The sequence below is a fragment of the Ambystoma mexicanum genome, chromosome 2q (assembly GCF_040938575.1).
Source record: "Ambystoma mexicanum isolate Mex_15411 chromosome 2q, UKY_AmexF1_1, whole genome shotgun sequence".
NCBI lineage: Eukaryota > Metazoa > Chordata > Amphibia > Caudata > Ambystomatidae > Ambystoma > Ambystoma mexicanum.
This window is the reverse complement of record NC_090924.1, coordinates 996,601,739-996,624,756: the sequence shown is the minus strand read 5'-3', so window position 1 is coordinate 996,624,756 and position 23,018 is coordinate 996,601,739. Positions and strand designations below refer to the sequence as shown.

At 45.2% G+C, this 23,018-nt stretch overlaps 1 protein-coding gene and 1 long non-coding RNA gene across 4 annotated transcripts in view; one reads left to right on the top strand and one right to left on the bottom strand.

The window, feature by feature from the left end:
• LOC138569888 (uncharacterized) overlaps positions 1-23,018 on the top strand; it is a 173,290-nt gene that overhangs the window by 105,692 nt on the left and 44,580 nt on the right. The gene's annotated exons all lie outside the window — the stretch shown is intronic.
• CNTNAP2 (contactin associated protein 2) overlaps positions 8,096-23,018 on the bottom strand; it is a 3,301,953-nt gene continuing 3,287,030 nt past the window's right edge. For all 3 annotated transcript variants that reach the window (XM_069648309.1, XM_069648308.1, XM_069648310.1), the window contains exon 24: positions 8,096-9,313. In XM_069648309.1, coding sequence (XP_069504410.1) covers positions 9,114-9,313 — 200 coding nt within the window. In that variant the 3' untranslated portion in view covers positions 8,096-9,113. The remainder of the gene's footprint in view (positions 9,314-23,018) is intronic.

Sequence of the window (23,018 nt, the reverse complement as noted above, 5' to 3'; positions counted from 1 at the left end):
GAAAGGGACCAAGTTGGACTTGGAGGGGCAGTCCATGAGGAAGGAGGTCGGCCACTCCAGGGCCTGATCCATGATGCCCAGGTTCTCACTTAGTTGATTGATCAGGATGGCGTGGTTGACTGTGTCGAAAGGAGAGGAAAGATCAAGGAGGATTAGGACAGCAGGAATGCTGGAATCAAGGTTAGAGAGCAAATCTTCATGGGTGTTCAGCAGCGCAGTTTCTGTGTCTTCGGCAGCTCTAAAGCCAGCATGATGGTCATGGAGACAACCAACAGATTCAGTGTGGAGAGTAAGATCGGCGATGGCCAGTTTTTCCAAGAGTTTGCCCAGGAAAGGGGTGATGGAGATTGGGCAATAGTTTGCCGGGCAGGTAGGATTGGCAGACAGCTTCTTGATGAGTGGGTGCATAAGGGAGTGTACTTAACAGGAGAGGGGAACGTTCCAGTGGCGAAAGAGTGATTTTCAGAAAATGGCCAAGGCTGGAGCGAGGGTGTCAATATGGTCCTTGATGGTTCTAGAGGAGCAGGGGAGCTCCTGTTTGGACGACACTTTCATAGATCAGACTTGTCTAGAAACCGTGTCAGTTGTTGTCAGAGAGAAAGAGGAGAAAGGTGGAGGAAAGGTAGAGATGGCCAAAGGCGGCAGAGAGAGGGAGAGGAAGAGGAAATAGAGGACAGCGTGTCCTGGGTTTTAGCAGAGACGTGAGAGGCCAGAGCCATACAGAGGGCCTGCGAGGGAACAGGAGGGCTGGAGACCACAAAAGGATTGACCAGTTCCTTGCAGATTTTAAAGAGTTCGGCTGTGTTGTTAGAGGCCGCCAGGCCCGGGCTCTCTTCTTGATGAATGTTATTGCTTCTGGCAATTTGGTGCAACCAGCCTAGCTTTGTCTAAATGTGGCCTGGCATGCTTTACTGTAATGTTATTATGTGTCTACATTGTGCAGCCAGAGGGACATGTTTTCAATGTGCCATGGAATTTTTAATAGCAATGCATTAATGTTCCTGTGCACTGTGGGTGACTTGCATGTATTGGATTGGCATTACCCTACAAACCAATTGCAAACACACTGACTTTTTAGCCAATTTTTCTCGGAAAGTGTGCTGTATATTGCATTAAAACACATATTTATATATTTCTTCTAGTACAGTGTGCGGCATACCCCTTCAGCAGCACGTTTGTGCGTATTGTGCAAACGTGATAATCTAGGCCGGCCCAGAGTGTGGGACGACCCGTAATTTGTTGCCGAGATGGGGGGCCCACTCAGCATGGCTCACAGTGGGGGGCGACACATTTTGTGTTAAGATACTGAGTTCAGACAGTCAGCAATAGCGCCACGGCCCAGGTAATGGTAAACAAATAAGATTCTTAACTCTTGTGTTCCACCTCCCTCTCCCGCTGCGCCTGCCACCTGCGCATTTGGAGCATCACATGCCCAGGCCGGCATACTGCACATGGCCCCTGCGAGTGTGCTCCATCAGCTTCAGAAGCCACTAGCCAGGCAGCGGCGTGTGCTCCTGACAGCGTGAGAGAAGTGTGACTCTGCCGACTCGACCTCCTGGACTGGAGTCCTGAGGAGAGATCTCACTCTTACTCAACCTACTAAGTAAGTTAAGTCAAGTCAAAGTAGCCCCACGCAGGTGTGTTTTCATGCAGGGGTGCCACAGCGATGCGATGCGAGGCGATGCAACGCCGCCTGTTTAGTCAATGTTTAGAATTCAGGAAAAGCCAGCAAGCCCCTTAATTCGTCCCACTTATTAATTAATTTGCACGTAGTAAATTGTAACACTTCCCTGGCTTTCCTGTCTGGCACCTTTAAAGCTGCATAAACTGCTGATGGTGCCGAGCAATGGGCGAGGGGGGGTTTGTGCGGCACGGATTCTCACGACACAAACCTGCACTGCTGGTTCACACGCCGTGGGTATAAGCAATAGATTGTGCACAGCTGTGAAGTGCCCCCTCTTCACCCCCATGTCCTGTCTGACACCCTGGGATGTGCAGTGCAGGCCGGCCCAGCATCGGGTGTTGGGAGGAGGATATAATAAGAGGGAACGAACAAGGGACCCTCATATTTAACACGCCACCTGTGTTAACTGTATAAATATGATATTTATACAGTTAGCACGCATGGCGCGCTAAGGTTGAAGGAGCTGCTAGTGCTTCCTCAGTGTGGGTCCGCCCCATGCAGCCTTGTATGCCCCTCGTGGGCAGGCCGAATACTTGCCAACATTCTGTGACCAAAAAGTCTAGGATGTAGGATTTTTCAAGTTTCAGAAATAATACTTATCATAACAATGACATCACAGAAATTACAAACCATACACTGTTGGCACCACTGGAGCATTCTAAAATGCACAACCCATCAAACAGCAGTACATGGAGAGATGTTGAAATTTTTACAATGTATAATTTTGAATGGTAAGTTAACACTACATTTAATTACCCACCCTCACAGAAGGTAATCACACAGAGCTGGTAGGCAAGGTTTGCCACTCCTCTGTAGCATCAGCCGGGGTAGTACATATTTATTACTGCAGTGGAGGTGGAACACTGACAACATGGAGACTGATACCCTCCTCAGTCTGATAGGCAGATGCTGTATGATGGTGGTACGCTCTGCCACTTGCTTTCACTGGTGGTTCACCTAAGGTCTGTCCCTGCAAGAGTGCAGGGCAGAGCCATGTAGCTGTCAGGTCAGTGGATTGATCTGAGCCCATCACTCAAATGTATCACTTATCCACCCACCTCTCAGACAGATTAATTGCCTTAGAGTCACATAAATTACCTGGTACTATAAAAAGCAGTAGGATCCGTCACCCAAATCTGTAGACAGTAGGACTGCTTAAAAAGCAGTAGCCCGCCTAGTGCCTAAACCAGTAGGGTTGGCAAGTGTGAGGCGGTACACAGGCCCAAAAACGCTGCCTGTCTGGGGCCATGTTGTTTGAGCAAAGGTTGAGGAGCAGCCATTCCAGATCTCTTATACCCTGCGGCCTCCAAAGAACTAACTTATGCTATCTTTGTCTTGCCCTTTCGGCACTATTCAGAAAAACAAACTTGTTTTTGCGCGGGACCTGCCCCTACACGACCTCACAAGCATTGCACTGCAATCAGCTGCATGTCCCTGGCTGTCTCTGGTTGTACCATTACTGCTCTTCTTGCTAGGAACGTTGAGAATTTTGAATTTGAATCCAAACATATCTCTTTACAAGGGGGCAGTGTCTTTGCCCCCAGACGCACAGCCATCACTGTTACATCTATCCCTGGAGACATGGGCATACAAGCTTCTTCACAACACCACCCCAACCCTCCTCCCACTGCACCGCCCCCAGGGAAGATCTAATTTCTTTCTTCCTAATCCGACAATGTCAACCTAATAATGTGCACCAAACAAGTATTAACCCCCACATACTCAAAAATAAATACTAGCAAATATTGTAATTTTAAGCTGAGGTCCCAAAAGTAGGCTGCACACACGTTAAACCAGAACATTGCACTCAAACTGTGTGTAATAAAGGGTATTGCTTGCAGAGCCAATTTGGATGACTCTTATTCTGCTAATGCTTCATATTGGGGCTTTCCTGTCCTGTGTCACGTTCCTATGCCTCAATTCTTTCAACAATAGCAATCCAGTGTACCTTAACCTTCTTTCCTGGGCAGGTTGCGGACGGTTCCCTGTTTGTAATTAAAGTGCAGGTGCCAAGACCTTACGTGGAGGTAGGAGTTTGTTTTACCTCTGCACAAGACCCACAGGAGATCCTGACAGCTAAACTCTCAACATCTCGCCCACAGAATAAGGCAACACATTCCTCTCAGCTCCCTTCTACCCCCTTTAAATGGACTTTACGTGGCAGCTTGCGTAATCACACGCTCTTCTCAATACAATAACAGTAGCTGCCAGACTGGTCGTTTTTCACAGGCTTTCACTCCCAACTCACCTTCTCGACACAATGTTCTACAACATAATTAAGGCCCTCCCCACCAAGAAGACATCGCCAGTAGCCTAACAATCTAACTGCGCCATGAGGCTACCATTTCACTGAAAGCTATGCCCAAGTCAGGCTGGAAATCTCTAGGTGTAAGAAAGAGAAGACACGCAAAGCCCGTCCATGACCAAGGATTTAGCGTGCTCTCCCCAGTTTCGTCAGACAGTGGGACTGCAAAGTGAAAAAAGGGTAGAAAGGGTGCAGAGGACAGAAAGAGAGGAGCAAGGGAGGGGAGAGATGGGAACAAGAACAGAGAGCAGATGAAAGATAGGGATGCTTTGCAGCATGGGGTGACCAGTGTGTGCAGGGGAGAGGGGTTCAGGAAAGACCAGAACACAGGACAAGCCAGGAATGGTGGGTGGACACCAAGTCTTTTTGGGACGAGCTATGCTCAGGCCATGAAAGCCTTTTGACCTGGGAAGTGGTAACATTTTTATGTGAACTGAGCCTTCTGAAGTGAGACGCCAAATTGAAGGATTTTGTACTCTGAACTGCTTTTCTTTTTCTTAATTTTCTTATTTTCTTTTCTTCTTTTCTCTTGTTTTTTACAGTGATGATAGATGTGATTTTATACGTACTGCTATTTTAATTTTGGGTAAATTTGAGTTCTTTGACAAAAACACAATCAATAAATTAAAAATGCAAAGTCCCAAGGTGTCCCCTGTCCCCCCCCCCCAGATTTTATGGGTCTCCTACACCTACACAGCATTGTTTTTTCTCTAAGTAAATATCAAGAGAGAGAGCAGTAACGCAGGATAAAAGAAATTTAGAAAACTTAATTTTTAAGAACAAGAATCAACAACCTTCCAGAGAGAAAGGAAGGCAATCAGGTAAAGGGGTGAAGGACGTGTAGAACAGTACATTCTAGAGAAGATTCACTGCAAAGCTAACATGTGGCGGGTTTACTTGTAGATCACCTCCAGAAGAAACAGAGTTCTTTAATTCCAGATCTGAGCAGAGAGTAGGAGGAGGATCTGACAGCTTGTTTTCGTGTCCACTCTCCAACCCCCAGACTGTCCAGTCAGAAGTGAGTATTCAATCTCCTCAGACCGGATGGTTGGGGAGAGGTTAGCGGGCTCATCTTCAATTCCTGCAGCACAGAAACATGGGATCTTACACCAACCCCTTCTCCCCTATTACAAAGCGTTCTGCAATGAGCTATCCAACCTTTTTCATAACACTGCGCTTGAAAGACATCACACCATCACAGCATCACTGCAGAACTAGCTGACCGCTCCCTCTACCCCCTGCCTTCTCTTGAACCCAACCCTTTCCCCATCCTCCCTAACAGCTCTCTCTACATTCACACCCATTTCCCAAGCCAATTTCTACAACCTACCAGCACATAGGCTACAGCTTTCTCAAAGGTCATACCTAGGAAGGAAAGATAGGTGATGGGGTGGTAGATGCCGAGGTCTTCAGGGTCCAGTGTTGGTTTCTTGAGGATTGGCCTGGTCTTGAGGGTCGAGGGGAAGGTGCCTTGGTTTGGGGGAGCTGTCGATTGTCAGATAAGGGAGAATTGCTTCAGTCAAAAGGATCAGGTGTACAATGGCTGGGAGGATGTCATCTGTGTTTGATATGGCCTTGAGGGATGCTAGCGTGGGCAGTGAGGTCTTCCATAGCGAGTGTCTTGCAAGTTATCCAAGTAGTTCTGGTGTTCCGAGAAGGAATGTGTAGTGTGTGCTCAGTTATGTCGTTGGTCTCTTTGTGTAGGAAGATCATGCTGATATCATTGATGAAGAAAGATTTGATGGCAGTTTATTTTTCAATTGGAGTGCAGTATTGGTGGGTTGTGCAGAGGGCTTTGTGTTTTTGTAAATGCTCCCCTTTTGTTTGGAATGTTGGGATTCTACATTCCCGTGCAGGACAGTGTCTTCACTCAGACCCTCGCTCTCAGCTTCAGCTATGTGAATCTGTAACATTACAGTCCTGCATATTTTACCTGGTGTGTGGCTGCAGCGTGTCCACATGCCTGAGAAGTTAGAACCACTATGCAGACAGTACAAGCAGAAATGCACAATGCAGATACCTGGAGGTTATGTTGGGAGGACGCATCAGGCATAAGACGTATGGGCAGGCATTTGGTGTGCCACTTTATACCTGGTGCAAACCATTATCAGGATCATTTGTAAGCTTGTAATGCCTTCAAATGTATCCTGCTAGTCAAGTGTCAGGTCTCGTGTTGTGCACAATTCTTGTAATGGGGAAGAGCAAAGTCACTGGTCAATACCTTTCCCCAGTGTATGCATTTTCTGGCACATTGCATGAAGCGAGGACAATATTGGTACTGTCTTTCATACAACGCCTTCCTGAGGGTTGCAGATCGCATGCTGACATACACTGATCTTTATCCCTCAGTTGCGGATCCCATGGACAATTCCTAGAGAGCAGCTTAAATGTTGGATACAGAAGTAGTGCTATTCTCCAGCAGAGGAGGAAAGGGATGAACAGAAGGGATTTTTACTTAATTTGGAATTGTTGTAGTGTTCAGATATGTTAAGCAATGTTTTCAGAACAAATATAGGGATTTGTGCCCTGGCAGCTCGGGCCTACACATGTCCTAGCCCAAAAGAAGCATTTTGGTCACCTACGGCCCCTAACACAGTGCTAACAATGAACTATAGAATCTCCATACAAGGTACACTGATGGGTCCATGATAACCCTAAACCCATTAAGGGCAATGAGAGAACATTTTCATGGAGATTCTCCCTTCTTGGAAGATCAGCACCACAGATGGGATTAAGCAAATAAAGACAGCAGCTTGCCCCATGCCTGCTGCCTAGAGCATGTGCAGAAGCCCGTGCTAGAGAAAAACATGGCTCCTACATCACTGCCCACATCCAACTAGTTAATGTTCTCTCACAGCAATAGTATTGTGTGTGGGGGGGGGTCTGAAACCAACAACACAAAGGGAGGAAAATGTATGAATGTGTGCATTAGATGCTATTAAGGGTAGGTTATTTGGCTGAAAAAGCAATTCTGGGTGTTTTGAGTAACACAGTGGACTTGGAGTGCTCTTAGGGAGTAGTAGAAGACGATGGTATCCAGTAATCTTACAGCCAAATATCCACTGCACAAATTATTCCATGCAGAATATTCTTGTAAAATCACTGAATACAATCTCAATAAAACATTTTCCTTTTAAAAACACCATGGTTGTGCTGGGCAGAATGGTTTGAAGGCGGTGGGGGTGAACAGTGGTCTGCCCACCCTCCACATTCGGTGAAACAAACGGGATACACACAATCTGCTATATAATATCTGTGCTGAAGACAATTGCTGTTAAAAACGCATAGAATTGTAGGTGACGAAAGATTTTTTTAGAATTCTTTTCCAGGGCCGGGACTTCCAATGGCCTTCATCTTCACACACGCATTTGCAGCTCCTTGGAATTTTGTTATAGCAATCCCAGGAGGTTCTCATATGGAGTTAATCCCGTGTTCCAAGGGCTGCAACAAATGTTAACAGCCCGGTAGCCTAGCAAGGGCGGATAACAAGGGAACCGGGCCATTGCTCCCCTCCCCCGTTCCAGCCCTTGGAATCGTGAATAGGTCTCTCAAAAAGCAATAAGATATGTGGACAATAAATAATGTGATACATTGGTGCATTACGTAGGAAAATGAGCAGACCGGTCACTTTTCTGACGCCCTAATCTACCTCTTTGAAATGCGTGCATTCCCACAGATCAATTTGGAAACTTTGGTTTGCTGATGAAGATACTATATCTGAATGAATGGGTTTGTCACCATTGTCCCCGATACACGAATAAGGCCCTTGTGACGGTTGATGTATCTGACATCATGTATGTCTAAAATAGCTATTCCATTCCCCATTTGCGCTCTTTGTTATAGTACAATACAGTTGAAATGTAATAATTGATGGTTAAACTCTGCATTTTGCCTGTCATCTCTCCAATCACTAAACATGGCATTTGTTGGAAATTCCAAAGAAAAAGGAATACAATCTTTTAATTGTGTACTTCCTAGCCCTAAAACAAAAGCCTCTCATAACATTTTAATAGTAGAAAAAAATAAGGTTTGCGTTGCAGCATACAAACATTTTCTACACGTTGTAAGACCTGTGTCGAAATGGCATGATTATATTCGAGAAAGAATACAAGTAGTCAATATATTTTAATGTCTACTTCTAATTTGTTAGAGTAATACATGTTTGAACTTACAAAATAACAATAACATTCGGATGTAGGATCAAGTGAACTGCTGTTGAAACGAAAGACAAACACAAAATGAGTCTTGTAATCAAAATAGTTTAAGTTTCTACCCTTCCAAATAATACACAAGGCATGGTGTACCAGCAAAATACTGTGCCATGTGGAACACACGTTTCACATGGCAAAACAAACAAGCGGTACCTCTTCTGCATCCGTCAAATGCAACCTCACAGAAATTTGGCATACGTGCATGACATTTAAAATAATGATAGGCATTAGTTGGCAATGTACAGGGTGGCAGTCTTGCACAAGGCATCAATTATCATAGCAAATGATAAAACACAAAACTACAGAGTGCATGGAAAAAACGTGTGTGGACACGTGAGCGCACACATAGATCATTGTGCGACAGGTCTGCACACACCTGGCATCCACTGCAATTACAAATCATATGACAAAACCTGCAGAACGCGTGGAAAGATTACGAACATGTGTGCATACAGAAAACAAGTGTGCATGTGTGTTTGCACGCGAACGCGCGCACACACACGCGTGCGTTTCTGTTTCACAGCTCTCCTCCAGACAGATTTATTAACAATCGAAGGGCTTATAAAAATATTAGAAAACTGGCCCTCACATTCTGAGGAGTATTTTGCTAATGCTTAACACAGACAGAAATGGCAGGCAGTCAGGTGTCACTGACAGTTCTTTACCAATGTGGACGCTTTGAAGGTGGAGAGACTTTAAAGAGAGATGGGCCGAGTCCAACTGAGCTGCAAATAAATATTAAAAAGTAGTTTGTTAATTTGTTGCTTTTTGTACATTCTCATTGTCTTTCGTCAGCTGCTTATTTGCTGAATTGCACGATTACTTTGAAGAGGTGCTAAAAAGTCTGAGGCGGAGTGCTTTCTCCACACTCCTGGGATTCACTTGCACCCTGCATGCTCTTTCCATGCGGCACCTAAATCAACCATTCCTTTTTACTCTCGTCAATAGTCTCTGTGAAATTCTGATCATTGTTCATGATGGCGGCGTCTGCGTTGTCGGCCGACTCTGCTCCTTTAGCCTCATTGGTGTGGTAGGTCCCTTTGTGGCGGAACATATAGCGAATTAAGAACACCAGGGTGCAGAGGATGGTGAAGATGACAACAGCAATGACACCTAAAAAGAAAAAAAAAGGAACAATTCTATCAATTGAAACACTTGGTGGGCTTCTTTCCGAGGTTTAACAGTGTGCTTTTTGTGGAAACGTGATTTTGCAGTTACATGTGCACTAGGACTAAGGACCATACCGTGCATGCATTTATAGACTGGGATGCAATGATACTATGGCTGAAAAGTCCATTCACAGACAGAAGTCCATTCTTAAACACAATTTACCTTCACCCTTCAGTTCAGAAAAGGCCTGAAGGCCCAGCAGAGAAATTAGCGATTCCTCTACACAATCCTACCCCTTGTCCTCCAGAACCTCACCGCCCTTGATCCTCTTACCAATCTCAGTAAACTCGCTTGCCTCCTCTCCCTGCACATAACAGCACGAGTAGGTCATCTACGTACAGTGCTCTGTTACTCCACACCTGCATGTATACATAGACACACACATATATATATATATATATATATATGCACACACATACCAACACCGTGATGAAGTGTTGCTCTACAACTGTTTTTTTTTTAAGTGTTTGTTACTCCCACCTTCGAAAAAATAGGGATTCAAAAACATCCACCCCCTGCTTCTTAGCCAAGCTCTTTCTAAAGATATTGGACTGTAGAAACCCAATATTGTGTGTCCTTCTGCCATAAGCCCCACTTTTGCTGGGGCAACGTTCCTATCTATGCTAGTAAAATAAATTAATACATTTTTAAAAAAAAAAATGAATATTCGATTGACAGATTCCTAATGTCTTTGAAAACTCTTCAACAAATGGTATGGGGGAAAGATTCCCGAAAAAAAGGATGAATGCCAGTTTCATCTAGTGAAAAAATCCTACTATTACCACATCGTACCTACTCCCGAAAATTCTTAAGAATTGTCTTACACCTCCGTGGAGACGTTCTATTGGCTCCCTGACAGAGCCGATGTTCGCTTTTATTGACTTCTTCCTCATGTCACCCGTTTGCCCTCCTTTGTTAAAGACACTGCGGATGTCAAACAGATTACAGCATATACCTGGGAGGATGATTTCATCTTTGTCATGTCATTATATACATTCAACCATCAGATGGGATTAAAGCAGTTGACTTTTTTTTAACGGAACTGGTCGCCTACTTCTGTGAGGCACAGTACTATGCATCTGGAAATGGTGCTTCTATTCTGGAGCATAATTACTTCCTCTTTAATGGCAGTGTCCATTTACAATCACTGGGCACCGCCATGCGCCCGAAATGTGCGCCTCCACATGGGAATTTGTTGATGAGTTACTGGGAGGATTTCTATGCTTTTTATCATCCACAAAACGTATGGAACAAGAACATTGCTATCTTGCTTCGATTCATGGAGGAGTTATTCGTAATTTGGCAAGGGACTAGCAGTGACCTTCATTTGTTTAATTGATGCCTTAATGACAATCTAAATTTTGTTATGACTGCCAGTACAACTAATATCGAATTTCTGGATCTTAGAATGTGTATAAATGAGGGACAAATCCACACCCGAATGTATCATAAACCTACTGACTGCCAGGAATACTATTTTATAGGCTAGTTCCGGTCATCCTCCAAGTACCAGCAACACTATTCTATATGCAAAATTTCTCAGGGCTAAGAGGCACTGTTCTCAGGCATCCGACATTGAATCTATTTTCACGGGTATGAGCATTACTTTTTTGAACAGAGGTTATTCGAAAGAAACCTTAATCAAAGCCAAAAAGCAAATTTACATAGGAGGCAAGACTTGTTAAAACCTGAGAACAGGATGGCCTCTCAAACAGAAAATGTCAGGTTCTTTACCTCTTAAGGCTTGCCTGCTAAGCAGATCTATGAGGTTCTTAATGAACATTGCATCTATTGTGTCAAGATGTTGATCTAAAGCCGTTACTGAATTGAAAAGCACAAGTCAACTACAGACCGGGCAGAAACACTGGGGACATAGATGCCAGTAGCCGTTTGGAATTCCCCAAGAAAATGAATTTGTTCCAATAGCGTACTGGCTGTTTCCCGTGTGGGTCCTGTAGTTTATCGGAGGGAATAGTGTCAAAGTCAGCAGCGTAAATTGGTCGCATCACGTTACCCCTCGAATTGACTGCAATTCAGAGTTTGTAGTTTATGGTCTTTTTTTGCCCTTGTAAAAAAGTATATATGGACAATACTAAATGAAAAGTGAAAATAAGGATTCTTGAACATCTAAGTGCCATCAAATAGAATGATGACAACTATCCAGTAGCAACAATTTTTCAGAATTTCACAATCAAGACAAAACACTTGTGAAATTGATGGGACAAGCATTTGTGAGACCATATCCACATAAAGGTTATAGAGAACTGACCCTTCGCAGATTAGAAGCAAGCCTGATTATGCGGTTCAACAGGAAGATCCCAATGGGCCTTAACACTAGCAAAGGTAGCTATGCGTTTTTGTAACTCCAGCTCCTGGCGCTTCATATTTGAATTTTGAGAAATTGTTTCCTTGTTGGTTGTTCTCCAATTCGGATTTATTTTATTTTGACACTATTTTTTGTATTTCTGTCAACATTTTTTGCATTTCTGTGCCTATCACTGTAGTAGCGGCTCTTTGGCATACTTCCAGTCAAGCTATTAGGAGTTTTCCATTAGTGGAACAAGAGGATATTAATTGATCAGAGATTTATCTAGGTCAAATGAGGTCAGAATTACCTGAATTTCGATCCAGACAGTTTATTGTTGCTCTTGTGGTCATTTGGTTCATGTCCTTGAGCTCGCTGGACTTATTTATTGCCTCTTTACTATGCACTTTATTGCATTCACATGCACTAGCACTTGGAAAAAATATAAAACAAAAATGGTCTTAGTCTGTTTTCTATGACTCTTATTGCCTAGGGTCATGGGAAATGTAGTTGTTGATCAAATAACGATAAACTGCTTGTCCTTTCTCACCTACTACTACCAGGAGTAAGCTGTGGTAAACAGCAAAACGTTGGTGCTTTCAATTATTGACCTGCCTTGATGATATATCACAATAAAATGCCTATTGGTCAGTTCTATTGATTTGCATGGATTCCTTGCAAATTATGTTTTGCCCTGCAGTACGCACCTGCACAGTTATGCTTCATAGTGTTACCTTGTTCATGGTGTCGTGCATATATGTGCATTACCACCACATCCCTCTTCCAGTACTTAACTGAGTGTGTTCTGTGCTCACAAGAACTCGTTTTCAAGCTGTCTTCCTCTGGCACTTCCATCCCGCCGCCCCCGAGGTATAACCTCCTCACCCACCTCCAAATTCTTTTGGTCCTGCCAGAACTGCTGGATCTTCTCTGTGATGTGAGGAGCAACATCTGGTGGCCTCACTCAGCAACTCCACAGCAGGGCTTCGATGTTGGCTGAGCTGGAGGATGCCCGCCGTGCCCCCTGAGTGGCGGAGGGGTCCTGCACAGGTGGTCCTGTGTCCACGGGCAGATGAGGCATGCCCGTTTGGCCTCTGGCCATGTATGCAGCACTGATGGCCTAGTCCCAGGGCTGGGGGGGTGGAGTGGGAGGGATCTGTTCCCTGTCCTGGGATGCTGGGGAGTTTGTTTTGGGGGTGGGGCAGTTGCAGGGCTTCCATGATCTTCCCCCTTGATTACAGGCCGACAGGCTTGGGAATACGCTGCTCTGTTCGACATAGGGCACCGGGAGTGGGGGGGGTGGGTGGGTGCAGGGCAGGCATACACCCTCCAGCCTTGTGCTCAATCACGCAGCCCTCCGAGGTGTTCCAGCTCCCCATGTCACCCTTTCGGTGGTACTCCATGGGGCATGACTGGGCCACTCCCGTTGCCAGGCCTTTGGCCCCGCTCACCCTGGTAACGCTTACTCATTGGTCGGTGACGGGGTCGTCGCCCATTGCTTCCCGGGCTTTAAATGGTGGTCGGGGCGCCATCTTGCGCTGCCTGCTTGTGGATATGGGGAAGCATGCTGCTAAACTGAGGCCTGTGTAATTGAGCTCTTCCTCTTCCCCCAGGTCCGTTAGACAGAGGAAGGTGGCTGATGCCAATACTGGGGTTTCCAGGAAGGACTTTAAGCTTCTTTTCAAGAAATTCCTGGGCAGCCGTTCTGCTGGGCTTGGGCATGGGGGGGGGAGGGGTATCTAAGCCTGGCCCGGTTTCTTCTTCATCCTGCTGCACCTCTTCTCATGTGACTGGGTCCGCCTTTTCTGAGGATGAGGAGGCCACCTGGATGAGGTCCAACTGGTGCTGGTCCAGATATACCAGTCTGTGGGGTTTCAGGAGCCATTGGTGGTGGAGCAGGCTTTGGAGTCGAGGATTCGCCAGTATAAGCATTCCCTCCAAGCTTGGCCTTCCTTTGATGGCCAAATTGTAACCTCTCCGAGTTGGGGGTGAGGAGTCCTGGCTGCCCACAACAGAGGAGGTGGATGACATTCTGGCTAGCCTGGTGGGCCGTTCCTCCATGTCAGCAAAGGAAGTGGCTGTCCAGGAACCGGTGGACAGGAAGGTGGATTCTGCTTTAAAAATTCTGCTCTTAAGAAGTCCTACATGGGATCTCATCTGGCCTTGCGGTCCAGCACCTATGGGTCCTATGTCGCCGACTCAATGTTGGTGGGTTTTAGGATGCTGCGGCAGTCTCTGGATGATGTCTCGAAGAGAGCCCCCCTGCTCCTGTCGGACATGCAGAGGCAGACCAAGCTCATGTCAGACCTTTTCCATAACAGGGTGCAGGTGTGCTGCTGTGGCCATGAACACAGCCTTCTCTGGTAGGCAAAATTTGTGTCTTCAGGATTGGAAGCTGGAGGGGTTCCAGAAACCCACAGCTTTAAAGCTTCCATTTGTTGGTCGGAAGTTGTTTGGTGATGCACTGAACTTAAGGTTCACCAAGTCTTTAAGGTGAATAAGCATGCAGACAAATTGAGGAAGAAGTCTGTGCCTGCATCCACAGGTGGATCTAGGCCACCCCTGAGGTCCCGCGCTCCTTGCCCCCAGACGGATAGCAAGAAGCCAGTTTCCGGGGCCTGTTCCATCCTCGCAGATCCCCTCTGCAGCCTCCGCAGTCCTAATCATCTCATTTGACCAGTGGGAGGGCAGCAGTATCACTTTTCACAGGTCTGGGACCTCTTGGCCTCTGACACCTGGCTTGACAGTTCACCAATCTGTGGTCCTGAATGCTTTTGTACAGAAACAACGCTTCAAGATGGAGACTGTGCAGTGTGTCATCCTAACCATGCTGCGAGAGGGGATTGGTTTCCCTCAACCTACCGAACCCATATTACCGTGTCCTGATCTTCCAGAGCCATCAATGCTTCCTGTGGTTCACCATTGGACAGGAACATTATCAGTTTGTATTCTCCTCTTAGATTTCAAATCTGCTCCGCAAGTCTTCACGAGGCGGTTGCCTCCCCCGGTGGCGTTGTTGCAAATGGCCAGGAACCAGGTGTACCCCTTCATGGACAACTGGTTGGTCATGGCCGGGCCCCAGATCCAGGTGTTGTCCCATCTTCGGATTGTCTGCTGGGTTTCAGGCCAGGTGGGGCTTTTTATACAATATCCCGAAGTCTCACTTGTCTTCTTCTCAGTCTCTGTAGTTCATTGGTGCCCAATTCTGCTCCCGTTGGACAATGCCTCCAGACTCTGTTCCAGTGTCTTTTGTGCAAGAACTGGGCTACGGCCAGGGAACTGTTGCATCTCCAGGGTCACATGGCTTACTGCATCTTCTGTCCCATTGGTGCCCGGCATATCTACAGTACAAGTCTTTGATACCAGTCACTCCATCCCTTCAACAGTTTCTTTGTTGGTGGTTGGTCAGGTCTCATCTCCGTAACGGTGTGGCCTTGTCCCCAGACTTGCTGATCATTCTTACTACCGATGCCAGTGGTCTGTGATGGGGGGCCACTCTCCAGGACTTGTCTAATCAGGTGAGGTGAACTCTCCAGGCCAGTATGAGGTCCTCCAATTGGAAGGAGCTGGCTGCCATCCTGAGGGCCTTGGTGGTCTTCAGGCCTTCGATCCAGGGGAATGCTGTTCTGGTTCAGACAGATAATACCACAGCTTCTCTTGTCCCCCTTGGGACCTTCTCTTGGTCCTGTCTATGTTGCAGAGGCCTCCCCTTGAACTCCTGGAGAGTGGTTAAAGGCTACCTTTTGATTGCAATTACTTCAGCTAGGCGTTTGAGGGAGATTGGGGCACTTTTGGGCAGGCCTCCATTTCTGGTGGTACAGGAGGCAGTTCTGGAGTCGAGGTGGGTCCTTCATTTGTTCCTAAAGTCTCCTCTTGGTTCCATTGGTCCCAGGAGGTGGTTTTTCAACCCTTCCTTCCTGTTCCTTCCTCTCCTGTGGAGGAGGCCTGGAATTGTATGGATGTAAAGAAGGCGGTTTTGCAGCATCTTTCTCGGACAGGGTCCTTTCATCTGACTGATCACCTCTTGGTCACCTTTGGCTCAGGGGACTGTGGCCGCTGGGCTTCCACTCCTACGATAAGTCGGTGGATTAAGTCGTTGATTCTGCAGGCCTATAAATCCACGGACCTCGTCCCTACTCGGCGGATCCAGGGTTGGCCCATGAGAGGGGTGTCAGCCTCTTTGGTGAGGCGGTGGGGGTGCCGTTGTACATCTTCAGGCTGTCACCTGGGATATCCTGGCACCTTCATTAAACATTACCAGTGGAACATGGATAGGTTCTAGTTTACTTCCTTTGTCGTGGGGGTTCTGGGGGCTGTGTCTGGTTGATGTTGTAGTGGGAGTCTTTGGCCTGCCTGCCTTCTTTCTGCAGTACCTTGAATACATTGGTGTTGGGTTGGTTTCGCATTACCCTTGGTGTTTGTCTTTGTGGTGGGCATGGGCATCCTTCCTGTTTCTGCTTTGGTACAACTCAAAGGTAAGTATTGGGACGAGGAAGAGGGAAAGCACCTGGTCCCGACAGGATGCCAACACATTAGATCCCTTTATATGGTCCCAAGTTTTGTTGAATAATTTCAATAATATATCTGCAAATCTGATAGTCCCTGACACATGCAAAAAGTTGTTGGGGGAGATACCAATGAATAAGAAAGGAAAGGGGACAAGTTTGAAATTGTTGTACATCACCCCGATTAATTCAAATGTTGACTTGTTTTGGCAAGGTTTCAGGACAAAGTATTGGACTGGTCATTCAAGAATACGATAGTCACTTCACAAAGTTCAATTTAAATAAAAAAAAAAATACAAACGTACAGTTGAGAAATGCCTTATTTTATAGAGCACCAAAACCAATGGCCTGGGGGCGCTCAGTAGGTGAAATCTAAGCATCCTTATGAGATAGGTGCATCATATGTGACCAATTAATTAATCTAATTATACTATGCATGTAGGTTTGGGTTCTGTACAAATGTTTGTGAAGATTAATGTTTTGGCCTAAACAAAGCCTAAATGGGGTGAACCATTTGCACGTGCACTAGTTGGTACTTTGGAACATGGTAGATGAAGGAGAAGGTTGACTGTTTCAGTGTAAAATATTACTGTCAGCTGAATCTCTGGTAATCGAAATCCTTTTTTTGTGATTTAACTTACTGAGCGCACCCATTGCTTGGTTTTGGTGCACTATTATATTTAGGCGGATTGCGTGGTTACAGCCTTCAAGAACAGATTCCTGACGCTTTACACAATCTACCCAACACCAACAGAACAATTTCTTTGTAGAATAACCTTTACTAAAATTCATATTAGGTGAAGGCTTTGTTTCCTATAATACTATCACTTGTTCACCTTATTTTATAAATGGCTATGGCCAAGAACCTTTTGCTAAGCAGCAAACCACTATACTTTGTATCTAGATCCCATTTGTGGCAAGTATTAAACAACATGGGGTGCCTTCATGTACGTTGGCCTTATACTGTGAGAATATGGCCTGTGTAAAGTGTGGGTCGCGTGGTCAACACACCAATCCTTTGCGGTTACATATGTTGTGCGTCAAAATTATGATTATGGGCCCTCGTATTTCCTATTGAAATGGCGTGGATTTAGAATTACAGCAGACAACATTGGATGAGAGCAAAAGGTTGTTTCACCCCCTGATGCCAAGACAGAAATGCCCTTGACCAAGCTTTTGTTCGAATTTTGACCTTGCATAAAAAAACTGGACTTGACCATTAAAACGGGCAAATCCAAAGTAATGGTGGTGGGCTAGTGAGAAAACTCTTACCTGTTCAACAACGAACCCTTGTAGCTGGTCTCCACATTTGTTTATTTAGGCGTTTGCTTCTCATCTAATCTGCCTTGGGTGGCTGGGCATTCAAAACGTGGTGTATATCTTGCAAACCAGAATTTAGTTCTGTGGCACAATTGTTGTACGGGGTGGAAGTGTGTGGTTTAAACACAGTGGAGTTCAATTGAAAAACAATTTGTTAAATACATTGTTGGCCTGAACAGATCTGTGGCAATTATTTTGACCCATAATTAATTGCATATGGAATGGCTAAATTAACTACCTTGTAAACTGGGATTCGGGTTTGGATGAAACTGTGGCCGGGCTATAAATTAAATTTTCCGACACAGTCCCTTTCTGAGGAGAGTATTTTTTAAAAGCCACAGTGCTACAGGACAAATAGACTGAGCATTCAGAGGATTGTACAGCTATATATTCAGCGACTAGGCATTCACAAGCGGCCAGGATGTCCAGGTCGACATTACTTGGACTCAATTATAAATCCTGTACCTAGAAGTCAGGCTACCCAGATTACTCAACCAACTTCCCCTGCAGGGCAAGACCAAGTGTTACCGCAGTGCAGTCACAGAATGCACCCTTTTCATCTTGATCTGCCCCTTCTATTCCTTGCTTAGGAATAGTTGGCTATTACCAACTTCTCGTTGCAGGACATTGTGTGCCTATTTTAGAGAAGCTGTGCCACACTAGTTTATGCTGGAAGATCTGCAGAATCTCTACAGATTGGCAATTTATATTAAACTACCATTGAAACTGAGAAGGAATATGCTATTTGTGTCTTAGTAGTATACTGGAAATCGTAATGACACTCTTGTTAACTAGCCTTCATTTTGTATTGCTTCTTCTTGAAGTAGGGCTGCATAAGAAACAGGAGGACTTTCTGCGCATGGCTGCAGACAATGTTGATGTTTATTGCAATGGACGTCTAGCCATGCAGCACTTTGTTTAATGCAGTTATTTGTATTGGAGCCAGTGCATGTAAATTTAAATTTGATTTTTTAAATCTTTTTTTGTTGGGCCAGTGGCGTTTAATTAGATGTGCAGGTTTTTGCAAATTATATTTATTGTTGTATTTTATGTGAAGTTATTGTTTTAATGAATTGTGTCTAATACAAATAAATCAATTTGTCCGATTAAGTCTCTCATTGCAATAATACCCTGGTTCTGACATATAAAGACATTAAGGTTAAAAATGACAATATTGAGCTGGCAATTTATGTTGGTTGTTCTATTAGGGATGTAGATGTTGTTCCTGATCATATGGCACATTACGCGTGCATTTATCACTGCAAGCTTTTTTTGCATATATTTGTTTGGGAGTCGGGGGGGGGGGGGGAGGTGACACTTCATCCCCCACCCCCAAATAAACAATAAATTCAACGGAATTTAGGGAAACGAGGAAAGTGACCTTGTTAAAAAACACACATAACTGTTCCTGATATATGCTTGCAGTGCAGTCACAGAGGACTGTAGGAAGAAATTAATGGATTCAGCCATCTTTTGGATCCATGCCTGTCCCTAAGAGGCTAGGCCTGGGGCTAGGAAATGTGAAAAACGTATACATCTGTGGGAGTATATAGCAGACTTTCATTCCAGATATTGAAGTTCATCCAAGCGGAGTAGTCCCTGATCAGTCCAGCTCGGTGGCAATTCACATAGCAGTAGGTTCATGAATGGGGTTACAGTTAAATGTGATATATGCTATTTTGCCCTAAAGTGTTTGATAACCTTGCAGATGTAGTCGTGTTTGTTCTTTGCAAGTTAATTCCCCGGCCCCCATATGCTTCACATATCTTGCTTGCTCATCAGGGTATCAAGTTCCATACGATCACAAATAGTCCCAGTGTGTGTCACATTGAATGTGTAGATCAAGAGCAACATAGGATTTGCACATTCATCCTGTCTTGTATGTTATAGCATGTTTCTGTCAGAGAGAAGTTCAGTGACCATGCTAAATAAAGTAGATGTCAGAGTTCCTTTACCGATAGACGATGTCAAGGGCACTGCCAATATATTCATGCATGCATTGGCTGGAGGTACTTAATGCTTTGCAACTCATGGTTACCATCAGATAACCAGAGTATTGCCAGGATGTGTGGATGCCAAGATGGACTAGATGCAACGTGGCTGACATGCAATCTCATGCCTGTAGATTAATGCGTTTGATACTGTGTCTCGCTTCATACTGCAAACTGAAAAACTGGTCTACCAAAGCTTTTTTGGGGAAGCCCAATTCAGTTTTTGTTTTCTTATGTTGTCCCCTTTGGAAGGGGAAGGGTTTGAGTCATGTAAAATATAACCCTCCCCCTTTCTTCCTATAAACTCTGTTCCCAGTGGAGTAACTTTGCTGAAAATGTTGGGGGGAGGGCAGGGGTGGTTTGGAGGGAGGGAGGGAGGTGGCGGCTCTTAGGGATCTTTTTGGCCAAATTGTTCGATAAAATTTGGTGGAATGGTATATTTGACTGAATTTGGTCACCACTATTAGTTCGAAGCCCAAACATTAAGGGCTGCAATTGTGGTGGTGTCTACCAAACATTAAGGGCTGCAATTGTGGTGGTGTCCCCCACTCCCCATGTTGGATATTTTTGACTTTGGCAGTTACAGCTGTGTCTCCCTCTTCCTCAGCATTGGTGGCAGGCGACCCAACAAAAAAAAAAAAAAAAATAAGAAAAAGGGACCCTGCAGCGTCAGATTCGAACCACGTTAGATGGATGGATCTGACGCTGCTGGGTACAGGAGAAATGGCGGATGGAGAAAGGGTAAGTAGGGGAGTGGAGGTTTATCGGTGTACTGGCGGTTTGGGGGGACATGGGTTTGGTTTTTTGTACCGAGGTAAAAACGTATTTGCAGCGAAAACGACTATGGTCAATTTCGCCATGATTTTGTACCGATGTCAAACAACCTAAATCCCTGAGGGATAACACTAGACTACTACACCACAAGAGTCCATTGCTGACGCTCTGTTATAACGCTCATAAGACTGGTGGCCCATCTTTAAAATTCAATTGGGTCCCCAGACATCTCTAGCTGGCCTGCCATGCACCAAGTGACACAACATAACATTCACAAACTTAATTCAATCAGAACATACAAACAATGCATTATTTATCATTCATTCAGACACAAAAGTAAACACATATGCTTGTATACACTCTCCCTCATACACAAATGCACCCAGCATCTGTATTGACATACTGTGTGCACACAACATTTATATGTACATATACAATATCAAATGGAAACAGTGGCGCAACGTCCATTGAGCAGACCAGACTTTATTACACCCTGATCCCTGAAATGTTGGGCTAAGTTGACTTGACCTTGCTGACCTATAAAGCCATTGCCCAAAGGAACAGATTCACTGGAATGTCAACATTTCCCTTGACTTTACCTTTCATTCAAAAGGCAGAAGTCATCAGTTAATGCAGTGTAGTGGTTGACCAAATATACTTGGTATCAATTTTTAAATGCATCTCCAAACCTGCGTTCTGCACAGCACCTTATATGCGTACGTGCTGATTGATTCTTTCTACAAGATTCTGACTGACGAAAATTAAGCTATGTTTTCCTCTGTTCAAATGGCTCCAAGCAGGAGAGGCAGGGGGCAAGCTTTTTTTAAAAAGTACCTCTGCTCTGCTTTTAAATGCCGGTCTTATGTTACACCGACCTAACCTCTTTGCACTCACGCACCTCCATAGAGAAACCAGCAAGCTGAGTGAGCTTCCTAGTTCCTGTCTGTGTGTTTCATGAACACAAAGCCGTAAAGCGATTCTCTGTGCCACAGCCTCTGGAAGTGCTGCTGCTAGAGTGGAAGAACAGGCACCAGGTGCTGCAACACCCAATTCAGCACCCTGGCTGCTGACTGAGTCAGGCCAGCCAGGGTGAGGGACTGAGCCATGCAGGGCACCCCGGCCCTGAATGTGTTGCATCGCGGCTGACAGGCATCTCAGCATTATGTAATGAGACAGAGCAAGCCTTGCTGAGCACCCCAGCCAGTAGCTGTATTTGGTGCATGCCAAATAGGATAGTGTTGCCCTGCTTAGATAGGTAAGGTCAAAACATACATCAAATGCCCCCTCAGTCACATGCCCATCAATGGAAAGATCTTTAAAAAGACAGCATCCTCCAATTGTAGGAAAAGGTTTTTGACTTCCAATCCAGATTCCGGATAAGACTGCCGCCAACCAGGTGCTTGACAAGGCACTTCTCATCATGGAGACAGGGGACACTGCTTTCTGGTCCTTATTGAGCAGTCTACTTCATGCAACATGATCAGTCAGAAAGTATGGCTCAACCTTGTCTCCTGCATATTGAATTCAAAACCTCAATCTGTCTCGGTCCAGCACCAGCTTGTCCTGCAGATCTCACCGATGTGCAGCAACCTGTGGGATGCCACAAGTATCAAGCCTCTCCATGGCACAGCTCCACCTGAAGACCAACTCTGACAGTGTCATTCACCAGCTGAAACACAGTCTTTGAAGTCTCCTCCATATCACTGCTGGTGTCACACAGAATCACTATTAACCATCATCTTGCCTTCAAAGTGGATGTCAAAAAGGATAACAGAAACAACCTGGTACCAGCCCTTACACTCCCATACATACGCATTTGTGCTCTTCCACCTGGTTGGTGGCAAACTGACGGGGTAAAAGCAGCAAACTTGGCCTGCTGAAAGCTACCCAGCATAATTCAGGTTACCATGTGCACATCACCCCGAAACCGAAATGGTTTCCCGCATTCAAAACCACATCACCTTTAGATTGATGACTGAGACCATGCCAACTTAGCCGAGATACTTGTCAGTATTTCAGGACGCCACCACACCATTAACACTGAAGCTCTCTTTCGGTTTGAATCCCAGAAATGCAAACAAAGCCTAGAAAGCAAGCATTCTCCTGCTACACTCCCCTCACTATGGATAAAATATTCCCACGGACATCCGATTGCCTTCCTCAGTGGGGCACTTCGGAAGGAACTGGAGATCGGACTCTTCAAGGAACACACTTCACTGACCAGTGTTGATGTGGAGGATCAGATCTGGGCAACAATTCATTCTTCACTATCCTTCCTCATTATAAGCATCATTTATACCCCAGTCTCGACCTGCAGAGGGTGATCGGTTGGTTTTGAGCTAGGCCTGCACTATATAAATCACCTACAAATAAAACTAAGAGAACAAGAATATGCATTATAAAGCTCAATGTAGGTAAGTCAGATGCCAGGTGTAAAATTCTGCAATTGGTGAGGGTGTTGAGGATGGCGGGGATTGGTGTGATCTGAGTTGGATGAAGATGGTCTCAACTCTGTAACTTGCCAAGCAGCAGTACACCACAAAACTCTAGAAGAAGCTAATTTGTGTTTCCTTCTCTGCTGACAACTGTGAATTCTCAGAGTAGGTTCCTTGTAAGGTATCTGAAAGAGAACGTGCCTGTAAACACTAGGGTTCTACCATACCTTGGAAAGGGGTGGCCACAGCTCACATTCAAAGTTCATGCCATATCTCGCTCCAGTTGCGCCTGCAAATGACACGGTTTCTGGTTTGGTT